At 39.6% G+C, this 17,123-nt stretch overlaps 1 protein-coding gene across 3 annotated transcripts in view; it reads right to left on the reverse strand.

Moving 5' to 3' along the window:
• Positions 1–17,123, reverse strand: part of LOC134663987 (protein spire) — a 241,292-nt gene that overhangs the window by 101,829 nt on the left and 122,340 nt on the right. For all 3 annotated transcript variants that reach the window (XM_063520545.1, XM_063520544.1, XM_063520543.1), the window contains exon 3: positions 10,862–10,988. In XM_063520545.1, the coding sequence (XP_063376615.1) occupies positions 10,862–10,988 (127 nt within the window). The remainder of the gene's footprint in view (positions 1–10,861; positions 10,989–17,123) is intronic.

Below are 17,123 nucleotides of genomic sequence, written 5' to 3' on the forward strand. Positions count from 1 at the left end.
TTTGGACTCTATGTGGGGGATTTTGAACGATATTTGTTGCGCAGGAGCTGGTTGAAAATTTCGCGGAGCAGAGTATATTAAGCTGCTAATGCAAATGAAACCAAGGAACGAAAGTATAATCTTAGAAGAAGTCCAATAACATATTAAATATATTAAGAACGGGTCACTCACGTATTTTAAATCGAAAAACGCTCGACATGTTTCACCCGCAAGTTCCTGATGAGACTCCTCGGTACGGAGTGAAACATGTCGAGCGTTTTAGAATTAAGGGCCCCCCCCACATCTGGCGTCTTTCGAGCGTCGGCGTCTACAATTCTATGGCCAACATCGACGCAACGTCGACGCAGCGTCGACGCAACTGCGCAGCGACGTCATTTTCCATAGCGCTGGACCGACGCCGACAGACGCCGACGCTCGAAAGACGCCAGATGTGGGGGGGGGGCCTAAAATACGTGAGTGACCCGTTCTTAATATATTTAATATGTCTGTGTCTCACAGAAGTTTTGTTATTAAAAGGGTCAATGATTTTAAAAAGGGGGTCATCCAAACGATCTTCTGCTTGCAAAATAAATCAATTGCAATCACACGTCTCATAGTTTGTTCTGCTTTAAACAATTAAAAACATTGTTTCCTATTGTCGTTTTTTCGTAGGTATATTACAGACGACTGTACTCGACAAACTATCGTGTGTCTTCTGTTCAATCGAGGCAATTTAATGTTGTTTATAAGCGGTACATTTGTGCTAAAATTACGAGTAGGAGCTACGAGTTGGATATAAGGCTCCTACAGCTTAGGTTAAAAGGTAATCAGATTTCAACTAAGATGGCGTGTCTCCACTAACATCAGTTATAGGAGTTTATGTAGATTGCAATGGCCTGCATCCTGACACTAGCTGCCGTATTCGAACTTCAAGATATTCACAAGAGAAGACACGTACTAGATCTATTCTAGATACGTTATCGTTTAGATATCAACTAGTTCTCTTTTGCAGCGCAATTCGGGCAACCAATGTCACTTTTACGTTAGATAGAGTAAGATATCTATTAGATGTGAATTGGATCTCTAAGTCATATCCTGTGGAAATCGTTCAAGAGTATCTCCAGAATCACGCAAATGTCAAATTTGACAGGTTAGATCTTAAACATATCGTTATCGCATCTTGGTGATGTCTTAAAGATATCTAATAGATGTCTATTTCAAAATCCGAATCGGGCCCTTGGTTTTAATCTATAATATTTTGTCTACTACCTATATTCGATAAAGTGTCATCGGTTGTTCAAACAGCAACACTCTACTGTCCATCGGTGGACCTTATGCCCTTTGTAATAAGGTTTACGAACTGTCAGTTACCAGTGTGGGCGATGATTTTCTACATTTGTCATTGGTTTATCTTTAAACTAAGACAAGCTTTTTCAAGCTGGGAATTAAATCCGATGCAGTTTCCTCTTAAGACATACGAGTATTATAATTTATAGTATACATGTAATCTTGAATACAAATAAGATTTACAGTTTATAAATATGACGTAAACTAATTATAATTATAAAAGGTCGGCAATCTCTCGGGTTACTGATAGGCATAAAATTACTGGCCATATAAAACGGTATGCGCGGACGCAGGCTATTAAAACGCAATAAATCCATCACACTACGTATTTCGCCAGACCACAGTTAAAATACAGATTAATACAGTAAACGGCACGTAAGTGCTTGAAACGTTCGAAAGGGCTCGGAAAGATTCCGATACCCTTTGACAGTTCATGCTACTCTCACAGTCACCATCAGATATTATATCCGACAGGCCAAGGTGTTCACAATATCTGAACACGCCCTCTAACGCCTTGACAATAGAGGCGTGCTCAGATATTTGTGAGCACCTTGACCGCTCCGATATATCTGATGGAGACTGTACAAGCAATATGTTCTATATTTAACACGTTCGGCCCACCGCCGCGATAATCAGGTGCTCACTTTACGACACAATAATTTTTCATACAAATAATTTGAACGTTGACAAACGTTCTGCTCTTCACACAAACCTGATTGCTTTGAAATGCGACACAAACGTCAAAAGACGTTAACTTTCAATAACGTTGTGCCTTACGTAGTCAACATTTTAGTATTAAATTAGTACACAACGTCTCGACACGTTGACGCCTATAAACGTTGTGTCGCATATAGTGTGTAGTTTATATTGCCATAAGAACAACGTCTAGTGAAGTCTGACGTTTGAGGAGAGACAGTCAGCGGTTAGTGGTTTTCTACCTCGACAGGTGCCACCTCCTCTAAAGTAGGCATAGGAGTATGATGTAAGTGTGGCCTTGTGGCTCTGCAGCTGGTGAAGAAACTGGTAGTGATGAGTTATCCATGCCCTCTACAGGTGGCAAATCGGGAGATGGCAAGTGATTATCTGAAGGTGACCTTACTGGCAATATCGGCACTAAGTTATGCTGTACCTGTTCAGGCAGCGGCGATAACGATCCTGAGTTCATATCTAGGTTCACCTCAGCGATAGGCGATGATGGAAAAGGAAGCTGGTAAACACTCCTCTCTGCAGCTCGTGGTGAAAGAGGAGGCGTTGGCATATTCTCCATTTCTCCAGGTGACTGTGATGCACGAAGTATATTATTTTCAAATAATAAAGGCAAGCCAGGGAGAGATTCAATTGACATAGTATCTGCCTCAGCCGCATTTGTACTGAAAGCCGACGAAGCTAGCCCTTTTGGTGGGTTTACGTGTCGTGCGTAAATTAAATATGCTTCCAGAACTAAAGGAATCGCCAGAATCTGAATCATTTGAAGCCGAAGTTTCGATTTTAGATGTAGGTGGTTTTGAAGTAGAAGGTCACGTGTAACTTACAGAGCTGTCACTTTCTGAAGAAGTCCTGGATCATAATCCTCATCGGTACCGTATTCCCCGTCATCGCTAAAGGAGTCCGGCGAACCTTCTCGGGACGAAAAGTCTTGAAACAGTTTCAGAGATGCCTTGTTTTATTACATGAGCGGACTCCGATGCGGCACACAGCGAATACTGCGGGGTGCACCGACACTTTGGGCGACGTGAATGAACGTTGTGTGTGTGAATGTAGTCATGTGTGCGTGTGTCAAAGTCGTTCACATAATACCGACAAAACTTGATAAATTGTGGCGGTAGGCATTTGATAATTGTAAGCGTTGTGGCACAGGAATTAGCTACTAGGGTCATAGTAAGGGCTCTTGGCGTTATACGACGTAGTGCGAATTAATGAACATTTAAAGTTGAAGTCAATAGACGTTGTGTCTCTTATTATGATATAATATTGACGTTATAAAACGTTGCTGGGCCGAACGTGTTAATATAGGTAATAAGTTCTTTAATGCATGCGGTTACCGATCCCTGTAACCAAGACCTAGGCCTGGGGCCAAGAAGGGCTAAGGCTTTGTGTGAAATTAATTCGGCGTGCGTTACGCGCAAATGTAAAATGGCTGCAAGAGGTTTCTTAGCTGATTTACTACCTCAAGATATCAATTTACTGCGGCCAGACGCAACCGTAGTGGTAGGAGAAATTACGTCTCGATTATAAGTCGAGACATCGGTGCAAAAACTCGAAGGGAAAACGTAGAAAATATGACAGGTTAATTTAGATTGAACACTTGTGAGAGTCTGCGGAGGAGCGAGCGGAACGGATCATCGTCGCATTGTGGCAGGCGCAAGTCTCACACACCAAATGCGTCGAGGTGCAGCTCAAAAATTGTGCGTCCTATAAAAATCTAATGTGTAGGTGTAGGTATAGCTTTACGCATTACTTCAATCCAAATGGTAATTTTCACTATACTACACCGCGTCACAATACTAGGTACATACATCACTCTTCATGAATTCATGATTTGATTTTTGTTTCGTCTTTGCTGTACTTATATATTTATTAAGTCCCGGATGCATCCCACACAGTGCTCGTGAAAATCATCCAACAAACATTAAGTGCAGAGATTACATATATAACGTCGGTGGATACATTTCTCTTCGTCGCAGTGGTGAACTGCTGACAGACGACATGACAGTTCATGTCGTCCCTTGAGGCGAACTAGTATTAGTGCGACCCGTCAAAAGCCTAGCTTCTCCAGAGCATCATACGTGCCGCGGGCTTATGTGCATAGGTCGGTGATAGGACGTCGCGCGATACGTCGCCTGGGCGGTCCGGGCGTGCGCCGCTGACAGACGACATGGATGTTATTACTAGCGCAGGCAACCTATTCCATCCAATCAATGGGATACCTTACCTTAGATTCCGTTTGAAAATGAAACAATATAGAATATCGGTTTAAGATCGTCCGCCCTGCACAACTGCACATTCACCAATGTGATATGTAAAAGATCCATAATTCCCATTCATATCAGTCATCATCATTCATCACATTCATTTCAACATGTAGAAACAACTCTGATGCATGCGCTTTATGCTAATGCGGGCGCCATATAATTTACGTAAAATGATCATGCGAGCCCCGATATACTACAGCTATTGCAAAAAAAAAACGTAGGCGAACTATAGTGTATGTTTTGTGTAATCTCTGATAATATAATTGTCTCAGACCTAAATGTGTCAAACATACTGGTCTGTCTGAAGTGCAATGGTTAGCAAGCTTGGGGAATACAAGACCTAAGGAAAGTGAAAATGGACGGCCACAATGCATGCAAATGCTAATGTTACATTTTGAAATTGCAATGGAAAGTTGACATGCGCGGAAACAGAATGTTAATGTCGATATTTTAATTAATTTTGTGCAATACTACTCAATAATTAAACGTATGGAATTAATCAGTAAAAAAAAGTTTGTGTGCCTAGTCAATTAAGATACATTAACAATTGCGTACTTTAAAATACGTGTCATAAAATTGTGTAAATATACCTAATTACCTACATTTATTTCAAATTTTATATTAAAGGAAAAAATGGAAAAATTACGCTTCCGGCAGGACTTGAACCCGCAACCTCCACAATCCGTGTGTTAGCTCTGCCAATTGATTGCCAAGGCGTGTATACATAAGGGAAGGAATGGAAAGATTCGCAAGATTCTGGTAGGCTTCCGTAGCTCAATTGGCAGAGCTAACACACGGATTGTGGAGGTTGCGGGTTCAAGTCCTGCCGGAAGCGTAATTTTTCCATTTTTTCCTTTAATATAAAATTTGAAATATCGCTCGCAGACGTATCTGCATGTTTAAAAAATACATTTATTTCGTAATGAAACGTTCGGGGTTAGTTATTACTTTATGGCGAATTTATATAGTATAAACATGACGTGACTAACTACAGCTTTAAAGTAGACATCTAAATGGTAACTTCCGAAGACACACGTCCTACTAGACACAGTAATTGTAGTTATCCCGAACCCTAATCTCTAATAAGGTTAGTTTAAACTTTTTCCTAGCGATCGATTCTGACATCTTACACTAGCACGAAGTCACGAATAATATAGGTAGATAAGCTTTCATAGGCTGTCTTTCCACTAAGTCAGTGAAAAATTGGAGATGAGAGGAAAGGTGCGGCAATGGTGCGGTTTATTTCCGCGCCATTCTTCTTCCATTCCAACAGGCAGAACAAGAGGCAGACCCAGAACAAGATGGAAGGATGTAGTGCTAAAGGACATGATTGAGTGCAAGTTATCCGAGGATGACGTCGTGGACAGGGCGAAGTGGAGAAGGTTAAGCAGGAAAGCTGACCCCACCATTATGTGGGATTAATATCTAGGAAGAGAGATATTCCTCTCATCTTCGCCTCAGTGAAAAGGCGGCCATACACTCAGGTTTTTTCATATCAGAATCTTCGAAATTCTATTTTCAGAACACTTGTCAATGTCACGACTTGATCCGTCTATCGCATCGCATGTCTGATAAATGCAAGGAAATACGTCCACTAAGTATATCAAATATCAAGATCAGTAATACTCCAACCAAATTGCTCGGCATGCGGAAATCACACGCATCCGGAATGCAATGGGAACAAATGTCTCCGTGGAGACTGTAGTCGGCATTGTTTTATGGAGTTATAGAGCACATTCCATCTGAAATGCTAATTTGTGTGATTGTTATCAGAACCTTCATTAATCGAGGCGTCTGAATATTCTCGTTTAACATGTGAATTAGGTATAGAATCTATTGTGATATTTGTGGTATGCGTGAAAGAAAAGTAGGGGAAAAAGAAGGAGTTGCTTGATTGGAAATTCTCATGATACTTTCACAATATTTTAAGTTTTAAAATTCAAATTACACTAAGATTCTACCTATAGTTTTTAGCTTACAGCTTTAAAAAGGAAGAACAAATGGGTAATAGAAATAGAGACCTAGATGTAGATTGGTTTGATTAAATTCGAATTTAATTAAGTAGTTAATGCTATTAATTCCAAGCCGTCATCTTGCACAGTGGTGAACGAAATACTTCTCAAAAAAGGGAAAGATACTCAATGAGTTGAGGAGACAATGTCGGACAAGTGGCTAAATTCGCAGACCAAAACTCAAATTAGTTAGTCATCGTTTTTAGAAAACAGTTATTCCATTTCGATTATTTAAGTGGTGAAATTGAGTCAAAAGACAGAATTGAATAATGGAGGTGTGATGAGTAGTACCTAATAGGCCGCAACGGCGAATTATTATAGGTATACGTATACTTACATATAGTAAAAAAAGTATACCTTTTTCCAAGACACGATTCATGACTAGAGACCTATAATTAAGAGCAAACTATCATATCATTATCCATCCGTCGGAAGCTACACGGATAATGCGTAGTACTTATTTGATTCACAAAGAAAGTAATTACTAAATAAATAGCTCCAAGTCTTACTTTCAAAGATCATAGAAAAACAATAGAACGAGCACAATCAGCGGCACGCACTGGTTTAATTGTACGCACTTGTAATAGTACGCAGCGAATGCAAAGCGGGGATACAATTAGCCTGACCCCGATGGGGAGTCAAGTGCAGTCGGGTTCCCACGACCACTCCCACGCAGGCGGTTATGGAGAGCTTGGATCACTTTCAAAGGTTCTATAGTTAGATCTAAGCTAAGGGCATATTCTGAATCAGTATCGTATGAACAACTAATAGAATCTACTAACTAGGTTTAAACCCTTAAAAAATAGCAGGTACTCTAAGCAGGTATTCGAGAGTTTCTAAAGGATTAATTTTTCCGCCAATTATACAAAGCTTATAAGAGAAAATACAGGACAGAGATACTTGGAAATTGCTTCACCGACATGAGTTCAGCTCTTAAATACATAATTATGTTTTTTGCAAAAGGTTTGGAAACCAATTTCAGTATGTTACCATAAAGGTTGGACCGTTCCGAAGGACCGCCGAAGGAAGAAGAATTTGTCTATGACCAAGAGTTACGGGTAATCTTTCTATTTTCTGTGCTGTAGACAGTGTAGATACCTATACTAATAGATGTAGCTTATCTAAACCCACTGAAGAAACCTATTAAGTTACACCAGCATAAACGTACATCACTTATATTTACGATTACAACTTCATTATTAAATACAGTCGTATATTAATATACGAAACAGGAGAACTAAATAAGTACTAATTCAGTAGACTAAATTAATATTACGTTAAAGTTTATCGGTAAACCAATTATGACCCCATAGAAGTCTTATATACCCACCCGGCCGATTTCGACCACGACGACTGTTTCAACTCTGCTGCTGAAGACGTTCGTGTGCCCGCGTGTGTCTTGCGTAGCCGATCTTATTAACAAAGACCCGTGCACACAACTAGTACTTAACCCGCATTGCACGGCCCCAATAGTCGGGGAGATCAAGCGTTTCTGATCCCCCCCTGCATTGTGAGGGTGCCCTGGCGATAATCCGGGGCTGCCGGAGGGCGTCGTGGTGGAATATCATCGATGCCAGTGCGCCCTCATGAACGGCAAAGAGGGTGAAACGCCGGAGTGGGTTTAGTGGGTAGGGCCAAATTCTCCCCCCCCCCCCCCCCCCCACCTCTCGCCACGAGAGGGACAAGGAGCGGCGAGTCCCACACACCGTGCGTAAATGCATTCCCACTCCGTCAAAAAAAAAGGTAAGGACACCATTGTTCTAATTATACCTAATAGCCGCTGGTGGTCGGGCTTTTCAGCTCATCCCGTCTGATATCTAGTTCCATAAGTCGAGTAACGGGGAATCAAACCCGTTGTCAGTTCGCGCGTGGCCTATCATGCTCCCAGCATGGGACGCCGGCGGCGCCGATTTACACGCATGCGCAGAGCAGAACAGATATTATCGAGATCCTATTATCTAAAACTAATCGGCAGAAATGTATAACATGACAATTATTGGATTATTCGCTAAGATAGTTTTAGAATTAAGTTATGTTTATGTAATGTACGTTAGTAAGTTAAAGGTTAGGTTAGATTAGAATAACAGTACCTATGTCAATGTGGCTTTCCATCATAAAAGGGTTGAGGAATACCAACAGAAATTCTAATAAGGACCTTATTGCACATTAAGCATAAGGACCCTTCTCTGCTGGAAAGGCACCCTTTAACGGCAACGAAAATGGCAACGGCTTTGGAGCGATATCAGTATATTTTCACAAGAACCATGTTATATTATTGTTTATGCCAGTAGGTACATAGATTTACCTCGATTTCTACGTTGTACTTAACATTTTTTCTTGTTCCAGGGTTTTTGCGAACGTAATGAGATTTCGGAAGGATCGTGCGGTGCCGTAAATAGGTTTCGGCAAAAAATGAATGCGTGGTTCGAAACTTTATTAGCCTAGTGACTTGCAGTTATCATGTCTCCTTAGCAACAAGCATTCGACATGGTTCTATTACAGGTTTGGTAAACACCCATTGATAGGTGCCAGGCACTTAGTTTTTACGACATTTCGACAAGTATTTTTTGGAATAAAACGTGCCAAGTTGTCGCGTACCTTTTTAAATTCAAAATTGTTATTCTTTATCATCATCATCATCACTAGGCCTTGTGCATCTTTACAGATGATTTAAGCAGCATCTATGACTTATTAACTAGCGACAGCGTCGCTCGTGGCTATATAACCCGATCCTTGAACGGCACAGTCGCCCACATTTGTGACAAATAATAACCTTTTATTCTTTATAGTTTAGTAGATATATTCAGGAATAACACTAAACTTTAAATCCTTCCCCAAATCTAAGAGTTTTGGTACCTAGTTCGAATTAATAGTGTGGCACGTTTAAAAAGTCAATTACCTAAATGGAAAATTACGAGTAACTGTCACCATTTTCCCTCTGGACTGTTCACTTATATTTAGTCTCGGACTAAAGTTCTGGCTTCGTCATAGAAATCATGTTTCGGCCGAAGTTTCAGTTTCAGCCAAAAACTGCCGATTTTTTAGGCCGCCCTCGAAGCATAGGCAGCATAAAATCCGGTTTCAAGGCCCGATTCGGATTTTGAAATAGACATCTATTAGACATCTTTAAGACATCACCAAGATACGATAACGATATGTTTAAGATCTAACCTGTCAAATTTGACATTTGCGCGATTCTGGAGATACTCTTGAACGATTTCCACAGGATATGACTTAGAGATCCAATTCACATCTAATAGATATCTTACTCTATCTAACGTAAAAGTGACATTGGTTGCCCGAATTGCGCTGCAAAAGAGAACTAGTTGATATCTAAACTATAACGTATCTTAGAATGGAGTCTAGTACGTGTCGTCTCTTGTGAATATCTTGAAATTCAAATACGGCAGTCAGTCGGTCACTACTTATTTATGTTTTCAGTACTTGCTGCCTCACCGATACGATAACATTATAATGTTTTTCAAACTCGATGGGTAGAATGACACCAGTCATTTCAATACAATAAATTATATGGAAATGACAGGTGTCATCCAATTCTTCGAGTTTGAAAAATATTATAGAGATAAAACTTCGCACCGTTTTTCATCGCCACAGGTTCGCAGGCGACGAGAGGTCGATCGAGAGTTCACCGGAGAAAACAGACCACTTATCCAGCCTTAACGGCTCAATTGCCTATTTGCACGGATTATGCAACCTTTTATTTGTCGGTTATCCAATAAAATTGCCCAGGGTAATTGGAAACAGTAACCTAATAGACCAAAGGTTGTATAATGTTCTATAATGGAAGTTATTTGGGGCAAAGTTTCAGGTGTAGACACTAGACAATGGTTTATGTTACAGAAGTTATGCAAGATACTGCACAGGGAATTTGTAAAAAATGCAAGCCATGTATTTATTAACCCGGAACAGACCATTTGGCAGAGTTCTTAAAGCTCATTCCGAATAACGTACTCGTAATGCCAGTAATGCCGGTAACTTACACTCGATACGCTCATTTTGGTGTCAATGAGGTATTTAGTCTAGTATGTGTGTAGCAATGTCTTGAGAGAGTCTGTAAACCTAAGTGGTGATAAAATACGGTATAGACAAACGCGGGATTTCATAGACGTATAATTTCTACTTGTAATTGACCAATGTGTAAGTAAATAAACCAAACGTAAATTTTCACTGCTGGTCATGTCTAGGAATTTCCATTACTTTGTTGTGCTACCAACTGTCGACTTTCCACAGTTTCCACGACATTCTTCAAACCATCGATAGAACAACACAAGCACATTAGAAAAGGATCTTATTTATATATTATTGATATTAAGTTATCAAGTCTTAGGAAATTTGTAGCACTGCCATTCCTTTATGACCTTTTCAGTTACTCTCACCATCTACATATTATGTGGTGATTAAACTTAGTTTCAAACCGTTATCAAACACAAATACGAATACGAAGTTTCTTTCGAGAACATGAATAGTTTAAAGCAAACCCACCTCATCACCTAAGTATTGGTAGGTAGTAGGTACATAAGAAACACTTACCAGGCGCCTCGCAAGCCGTCATCTCGGTGATGAGCCCCTCGAGGTCTGGCGAGATGAGTCGCTCCTCATCCTCCGAGTGGGTGTAGTCCAGCGCGTGGTAGATGGCCAGCGCCAGGTTCACCACCAACTGTAACAAGGATATACATGTTTTGAACTGACCTTAAATTATATCTTTTTTTTTATTACGAATGGGCTTACTCATGGCCACAGACATGGTCTACAAAGTAACAACCGATTTTTTCTAAATACAAAACTGTCCTCAAAAAGCGCACGAGAGAACAATTTAGTTGCGGAAGCCAGTAATTTTCAAAATAACTTCATCAGATAATAAAGTGATCAGTTCAATCTAGCTATCTTCAATTTGATCGCAAATTGCTCTTTCATTTCATCTTCCAGCGTTTTTCATTCTTGGATTGCATGTAACGTAACTTACCTAAACTTTGGCAGTGCTTTATAAAATGACGAAGATTAGGTTTAGGGCAAAAGCAAATTAGCAAAACTAAGGTAAACATTAGAGTAAAGCAGGTAAAGGCAAAACAGAGAGCGCCCCAACTTAAGTAGCTTAAGTAAGTACTAGCTAGTCGCCATACTACAGGAAAGCGGATACTGCGAGTATTAGGGCACCGACTCCTCACGGAACTATCATACGATTTGCAACAGCGAGATAGACTTTGAATATGTATTTCGATGTTCAGTAGCCACGTTAGTTCACGTAACGCGATGTTTTTGGCGAATGAAGCCATTACACAATTACGCGGCGCGTGAGCGGCCCCGCCCGCTAATAGACCTTTTAATGCCGTTTTAATAGGGATTTGTCTTGGGAAAATAATGCATTATAAACAAATCAACTTGAAATTCGGAACAATAGTCGGAAGGTTACTTAAGCAGAAACGCATTACCTAGCTCTATATGTATACTTAAGGTTTGCAATCCGGTTCCGAAATGTATGAAATTATCCGGATCTGGATCCGGATCCGCGGATCTTCCCATACATTTCGGATCCGTCGTGCAAACCCTAGGTATACTGTTCTTCGCATGCGAGTTGATTCAACTCACTTAATACCCGACAGGCGACAACGGAGAATGATATTTTCCCAAATAATTATGTTTGTATGCCTATAATAAGCAGCTGTAGGGGAAAACATTTTAGCGGGCCTTGATGTGTAAGGTAAGGAGTAAGATTCTTCTTAGTTAAGCCAGGGTTATAATTATTGAATACTCGGCTGTATATTAATTTCCTTTAACTAATAGAACTTTAAGTGAATTTTACAGCTTATAAATTATATACACTAGGTTGTTACCTATATAAAACTAATTAATTAACCGTTAGGATCCGTCCATAAAGTCATTACACTGGCTCATGCCTGGAAACGCCGTAATAAACGCCATGTTAATGTCGTATCACTCAAATTAAATTAATTGACACATAAGACTCATATTGATATGAATTATATTTTGCTATTATGCTTGCTATTATTTTTTGCCTAAAGGTTGACTAGTAGAGAAGAGCAAGTCAGTAGCGAATAATAGTAGCTAATGTTGTAACTTGTATTTGAGAGGATGTTTACCACGGTAAAATATGGCTGCATATAGAAAACTAGTAACAGAATTAAATTGGTTAATGTTTTCAGTGATAAGTAACCGGATGGTATATAATAGTTATTGGTGCTTTCTAGACTGGTTTATGTTATTTTACTAAAATTGATAGAGCTCTCTAAACCGTCTCGATTTCGCTACTAAATTACGCTTGTGTGATCTGAATTAGTAAAGTTATTTAATTTTATATTCTTTCTGATTTCAATGACATAGGTATAACATCGTAAAAAGACATGGAGCTGATATCTGCGCCATTTGCACTGCACATGATGTCATTCATTCTCTCTAAATTGAAAATTATATCATAGAGGTAAGTATAGCAGTGGCGGCGTGTCCATAAAAGCCGATTCCCACCGGCTTGCCTGGTTTTGGACGTTTGATCAGAGTTGTAAAGGAAATATGTAAGCCAAATTAGCCCCGTCTTGCCTATGGATATGTTTGACGCGCCGTCACTGAAGTATTACCTATCATCTAATGATCAAGAATCTTGGCTTGCAGGCCGATTTGAACATACACTGACTAACATTTAAATCATGGAGCATTTCTCTTGTACTTGTCCGTATATTTAGATGTATAAGCGCGTGCGAGACGCAGGATAACTAAATAACATGACTCTAATCTCATTCTGATGTCAGTATAGGTTACGTTCAGATTGGCCTGCATACCAAGGTTGGCGATCGTCCCTCATTTAACACTAATACTAATTTAAGACGCTTAATCAGCCGTAGAAAATCGTGTATCTAACACTTCCCTAATGACGTTATTAGATAAGAATAAGACGTTAATATACACCTTGCGTTTGACCCCCGACCTGGCGATGACATAAACCCCGGAACAACTCTATTACAAAAATTCGCACTCAAATGTCAGAATCATTCAGGCAGATTGGCGCCATGTCATAACACCTAACCAACATAATTACATAGTTTATACATCAATTACAGATAATCGCGGACTGTTCAAAACTCTTGCACATGTGTTATTCTTTTCTTACTAAACACTCTAAAAACCAGTATAAAATTGACCTCTTTATCTCCAACAAACATTTGGGGTTGGAGGTTACATTACACTGGTCCTTCTAAAGCTTTTGGGCAAGAATAACTATCGACGCAGAACCGTGACTATCAGAGCCAACCAGCGGAAAGTGCTCCTATGCTATTGTGGCTAATCCACTTCGATTATAGCCTTTATTACGAGGGCGCAAGGTTTATGGATTAAGGTGGAATCTCACATATTGCTCCACAACTCTGCAACCGCTCCTGCAACGTCACGCTACACACTCCATTAAATAAGGTTTGGCAATAAGATTAATGAGAGGAAGCTATGGGAGTAATCTAAAGCTCTATCAGCATCTGAGCAGCCGGGGACAGCTTTTCTAAGTAATCATCATCATAGGCCTTTCAGTCTATTGCAGACTATACAAACAGTGTCAGGTAGGGCGACAACGTTGTTCATGGCTGTATAAGCCAATACGGGAGCGGCAACCACGACCGCAAAACTGGCAGGTGTATTGTGCCCGTGGCGAACAGACGTCGGGCTGATGACGCTAACGCTTCTAAGTAAATGCTACTTATATCCTTAGTAAACCCATCATCCCATCAACCATCCATCCATCGTGTTCTAAATCTTTGAGCAGTGTCCGGGAAGAGAAGTCTAGACAAAATGTGTAGTAACTATTTCATGCGTGCCAACACTTGACTTGGCAACAATGAATCGGCCAGTTTTTCATGGTATAGGTAGGTATGTAGCCGTTTCTACACCTCTATATCTTTCGTGTCGTTAGGCCCAACTTTAGACACATGACAGATTCCTCGGAAGATCTTATCCTGAACAATAAAATGCCAACATTCAGCTCTGATTTTATTTTCTGCTGCTGGATGTACACAGTAACACAGTAACTTGCTAGGTTTATCTTAATGCTGCTCAAATGGGAACACAACTGGATGTGAAATTATACATAATTATTTTCAATTCGTTCTACAGCCTCTTTTATTCCATGCTCGTGATTGTTCAGTTGCCATTGATGCTAAACTAAATGTAATGATGCGTAAAGAATCACAAAAGGTTAACTTAATGTTTGGCATAGCAATAATTATGTTTGGTTGATGAATGAACTTACAACTGTAAATATCAAATTAATTGCTATTAATGTGCAAATCATTCGTTATTATTAAAATTTAATCATTAAGATGAAAAGTACATTAACATTCAATTGTATGATTATTTGTTACAGATTTTAAAACCATTTGGTTTAAGCTGGTGTTGAAACTACAATCTATGGATTTTCCGAAACCTTTTAAAAAGTTCTGGTCATTTTGCTGTTATTTTTCTTCATGACGGTTTCGCTATGGCGAACCGCAATAAAAAAAATCCAATCAGGCCGATAGACGAACTGTGTCGTCATATAAATTCTACATAAATATCGAAGCTCTGCTCTCCTCACGAGAATCGGTTTGAAAATGAGACCCGCAGACGAGAACATTCGGATATACGAAATAATTTTTGCGCAAGCTGAAATAGAGACCTTCGTTTTCGCTCGGTCAATACATGTTTACATTAGGATGGGCTGTCCGTGAAGTACTATGGAGTAACTGGCCGAATCCACCCCTACACCGTTTAATCCGTCAATAGCCTGCATAGTGCATCTGTTATCGGCTGCATTGTATTCAAATCACGTGTTGCATTGTATTGCGCGAGCGCAAACAGAAACAATAACAACGTCCGATTTACGCGCCTGCGCGCCACGCTAGTGCCGGGTTTACATGAGCGTACTTCTTTTTTAGCATTAGAAAAAGACTACACGATCTTGACGTGTGCGAGTAACTTTGAACAGAAGGTTCTACTATAGTTCGTTTTTTTAGCATTAGAAAGAACTTGCAAGAAGGTAAACGATCTTAACATGTCTTTTAATAGAAAAACGCCTTTTAAAAATCAAAAACTATTACATATAAAAGCAGAATAATATAAATGATCGTATTAGATTCATAATTGTTACATATTTGCCGTAGCTTATTTCTAAAATGAGTTTTTCGATTAAAAGGCACATTAAGATTGTTTACCTTATTTCTAATGCTGAAAAAACGAACTAAAATGCTTAACAAGCAGTGTGATCAGGTTAAGCAAAATATTACACGTTGCAAATACCTGGACCTCATACTAATATCATCCTCTTATATACTTATACAAAATGTGTAATCAATTACTTAGCCACTACTACAAGCAACTACTAACAATTGGAACTAATCAATCGTTTCAATGATTAATTACTACGCAACAACTACTAAAGATAAATACTAACCTCGTGTAAACCGAACCTAACGTAGACCGCACTCTTATCGGAACTGTTGCATATTACTTTGGTAACTGTATGTTGCTCGCACAATAAGGACATATCTCTAAACGAAATTCTTAACGCTAAATACTCTTGGGAAGTATGTACGAGAAGTTTTCAGTCCAGTTAAGATATTGCCAATAAAGATATAAAGGTATTACAATGTGCTTTAAGAGAAAAAGGAGGGGAAATGAAGATAAGAAATTAGTTATAAATAAACGTGTTGAAACAATGCTTGTAGTATAAAGGGATCGTTATTAGAAGAAACCGAACGTGATGACGACTTATTTTTTGTGTATCGCGTAATACAGCATGAAGCGAGAATGAGGTTTGCGGTGGTCCCTACAAGCAAGACAGTGTAACTGTTGTACCGACACTACAGACGTCTTAGAATAAACTTTAAACTGTATTAAAAATTAAACCACAAGTCACTGAACAAATGTTGGTCAGTATGAGGAGTACAGACTACAGTTTAATTTTTTGCTCATATTACAAGCCACACCCGGTTATATGTACTAAAAGCATTAAGAGATCTTGACGAGCCAGTAACTTCAACCTATACCATTATTCACTGTAGCAGCCAATATTGAGATTACCGAGCAGCCATCAACCCGGCTGGCGGCTACCGGCCAGCGGGCGTGGGCGCCAGATTTGCGATTTAAATGCTTGCATAAATCCAGCCGTGGGAAACCCGTGATATACGAGACGCTGATAGTCCGATATCGGCAATGCGTGAGGCAATGTGTGCTAGTCGAAAGCTGTGCAATGTCAAATCGATTGACTTTAACAAGAGGCCAGGAGACAAAACATTGCGAGTGAATTCGCCGATGCTGGCGTCTGATTAGCGTCGACCGCCATATATTTTTAACATTTGTGCGGCGTCGTTTTCAACCTCAAGTAAATTTGTTAGGAGTGTTTTCCCTATAAACAAGGGCATAAAATACTTTTTAGTTTAGTGATTACCTTCTGAATGTGCGGAAAATTTGTGAGGACTTGTGATATCTTTTGATCTATTACAAGTCCAATAGATTTTCAAAAAGGACACATTTATTAGTAGAACAATTACTTACAAAGATAAGACAATTCCAATATAGAAAACCACACTCAACCATTATACTATTTGACAAATATGTCTAGGTATCTCCCAAGAGCTGTATTATTACTTTTAAGTAATAGTAATATTTCCGAATCTCACTTTCATTTCAGACTTATTAATATAAGGTTAGACCCGATCTCCTTTCCTAGGCCCTACATCGTCCGATGACCGCAGGCCTGATAACCCGGAGGGTTCAGTAGGGCATTGTCTTGTAAGGAAATTAGGGGCCAACCCAGCCT

Source organism: Cydia fagiglandana, chromosome 4, assembly GCF_963556715.1.
Source record: "Cydia fagiglandana chromosome 4, ilCydFagi1.1, whole genome shotgun sequence".
Lineage (NCBI taxonomy): Eukaryota > Metazoa > Arthropoda > Insecta > Lepidoptera > Tortricidae > Cydia > Cydia fagiglandana.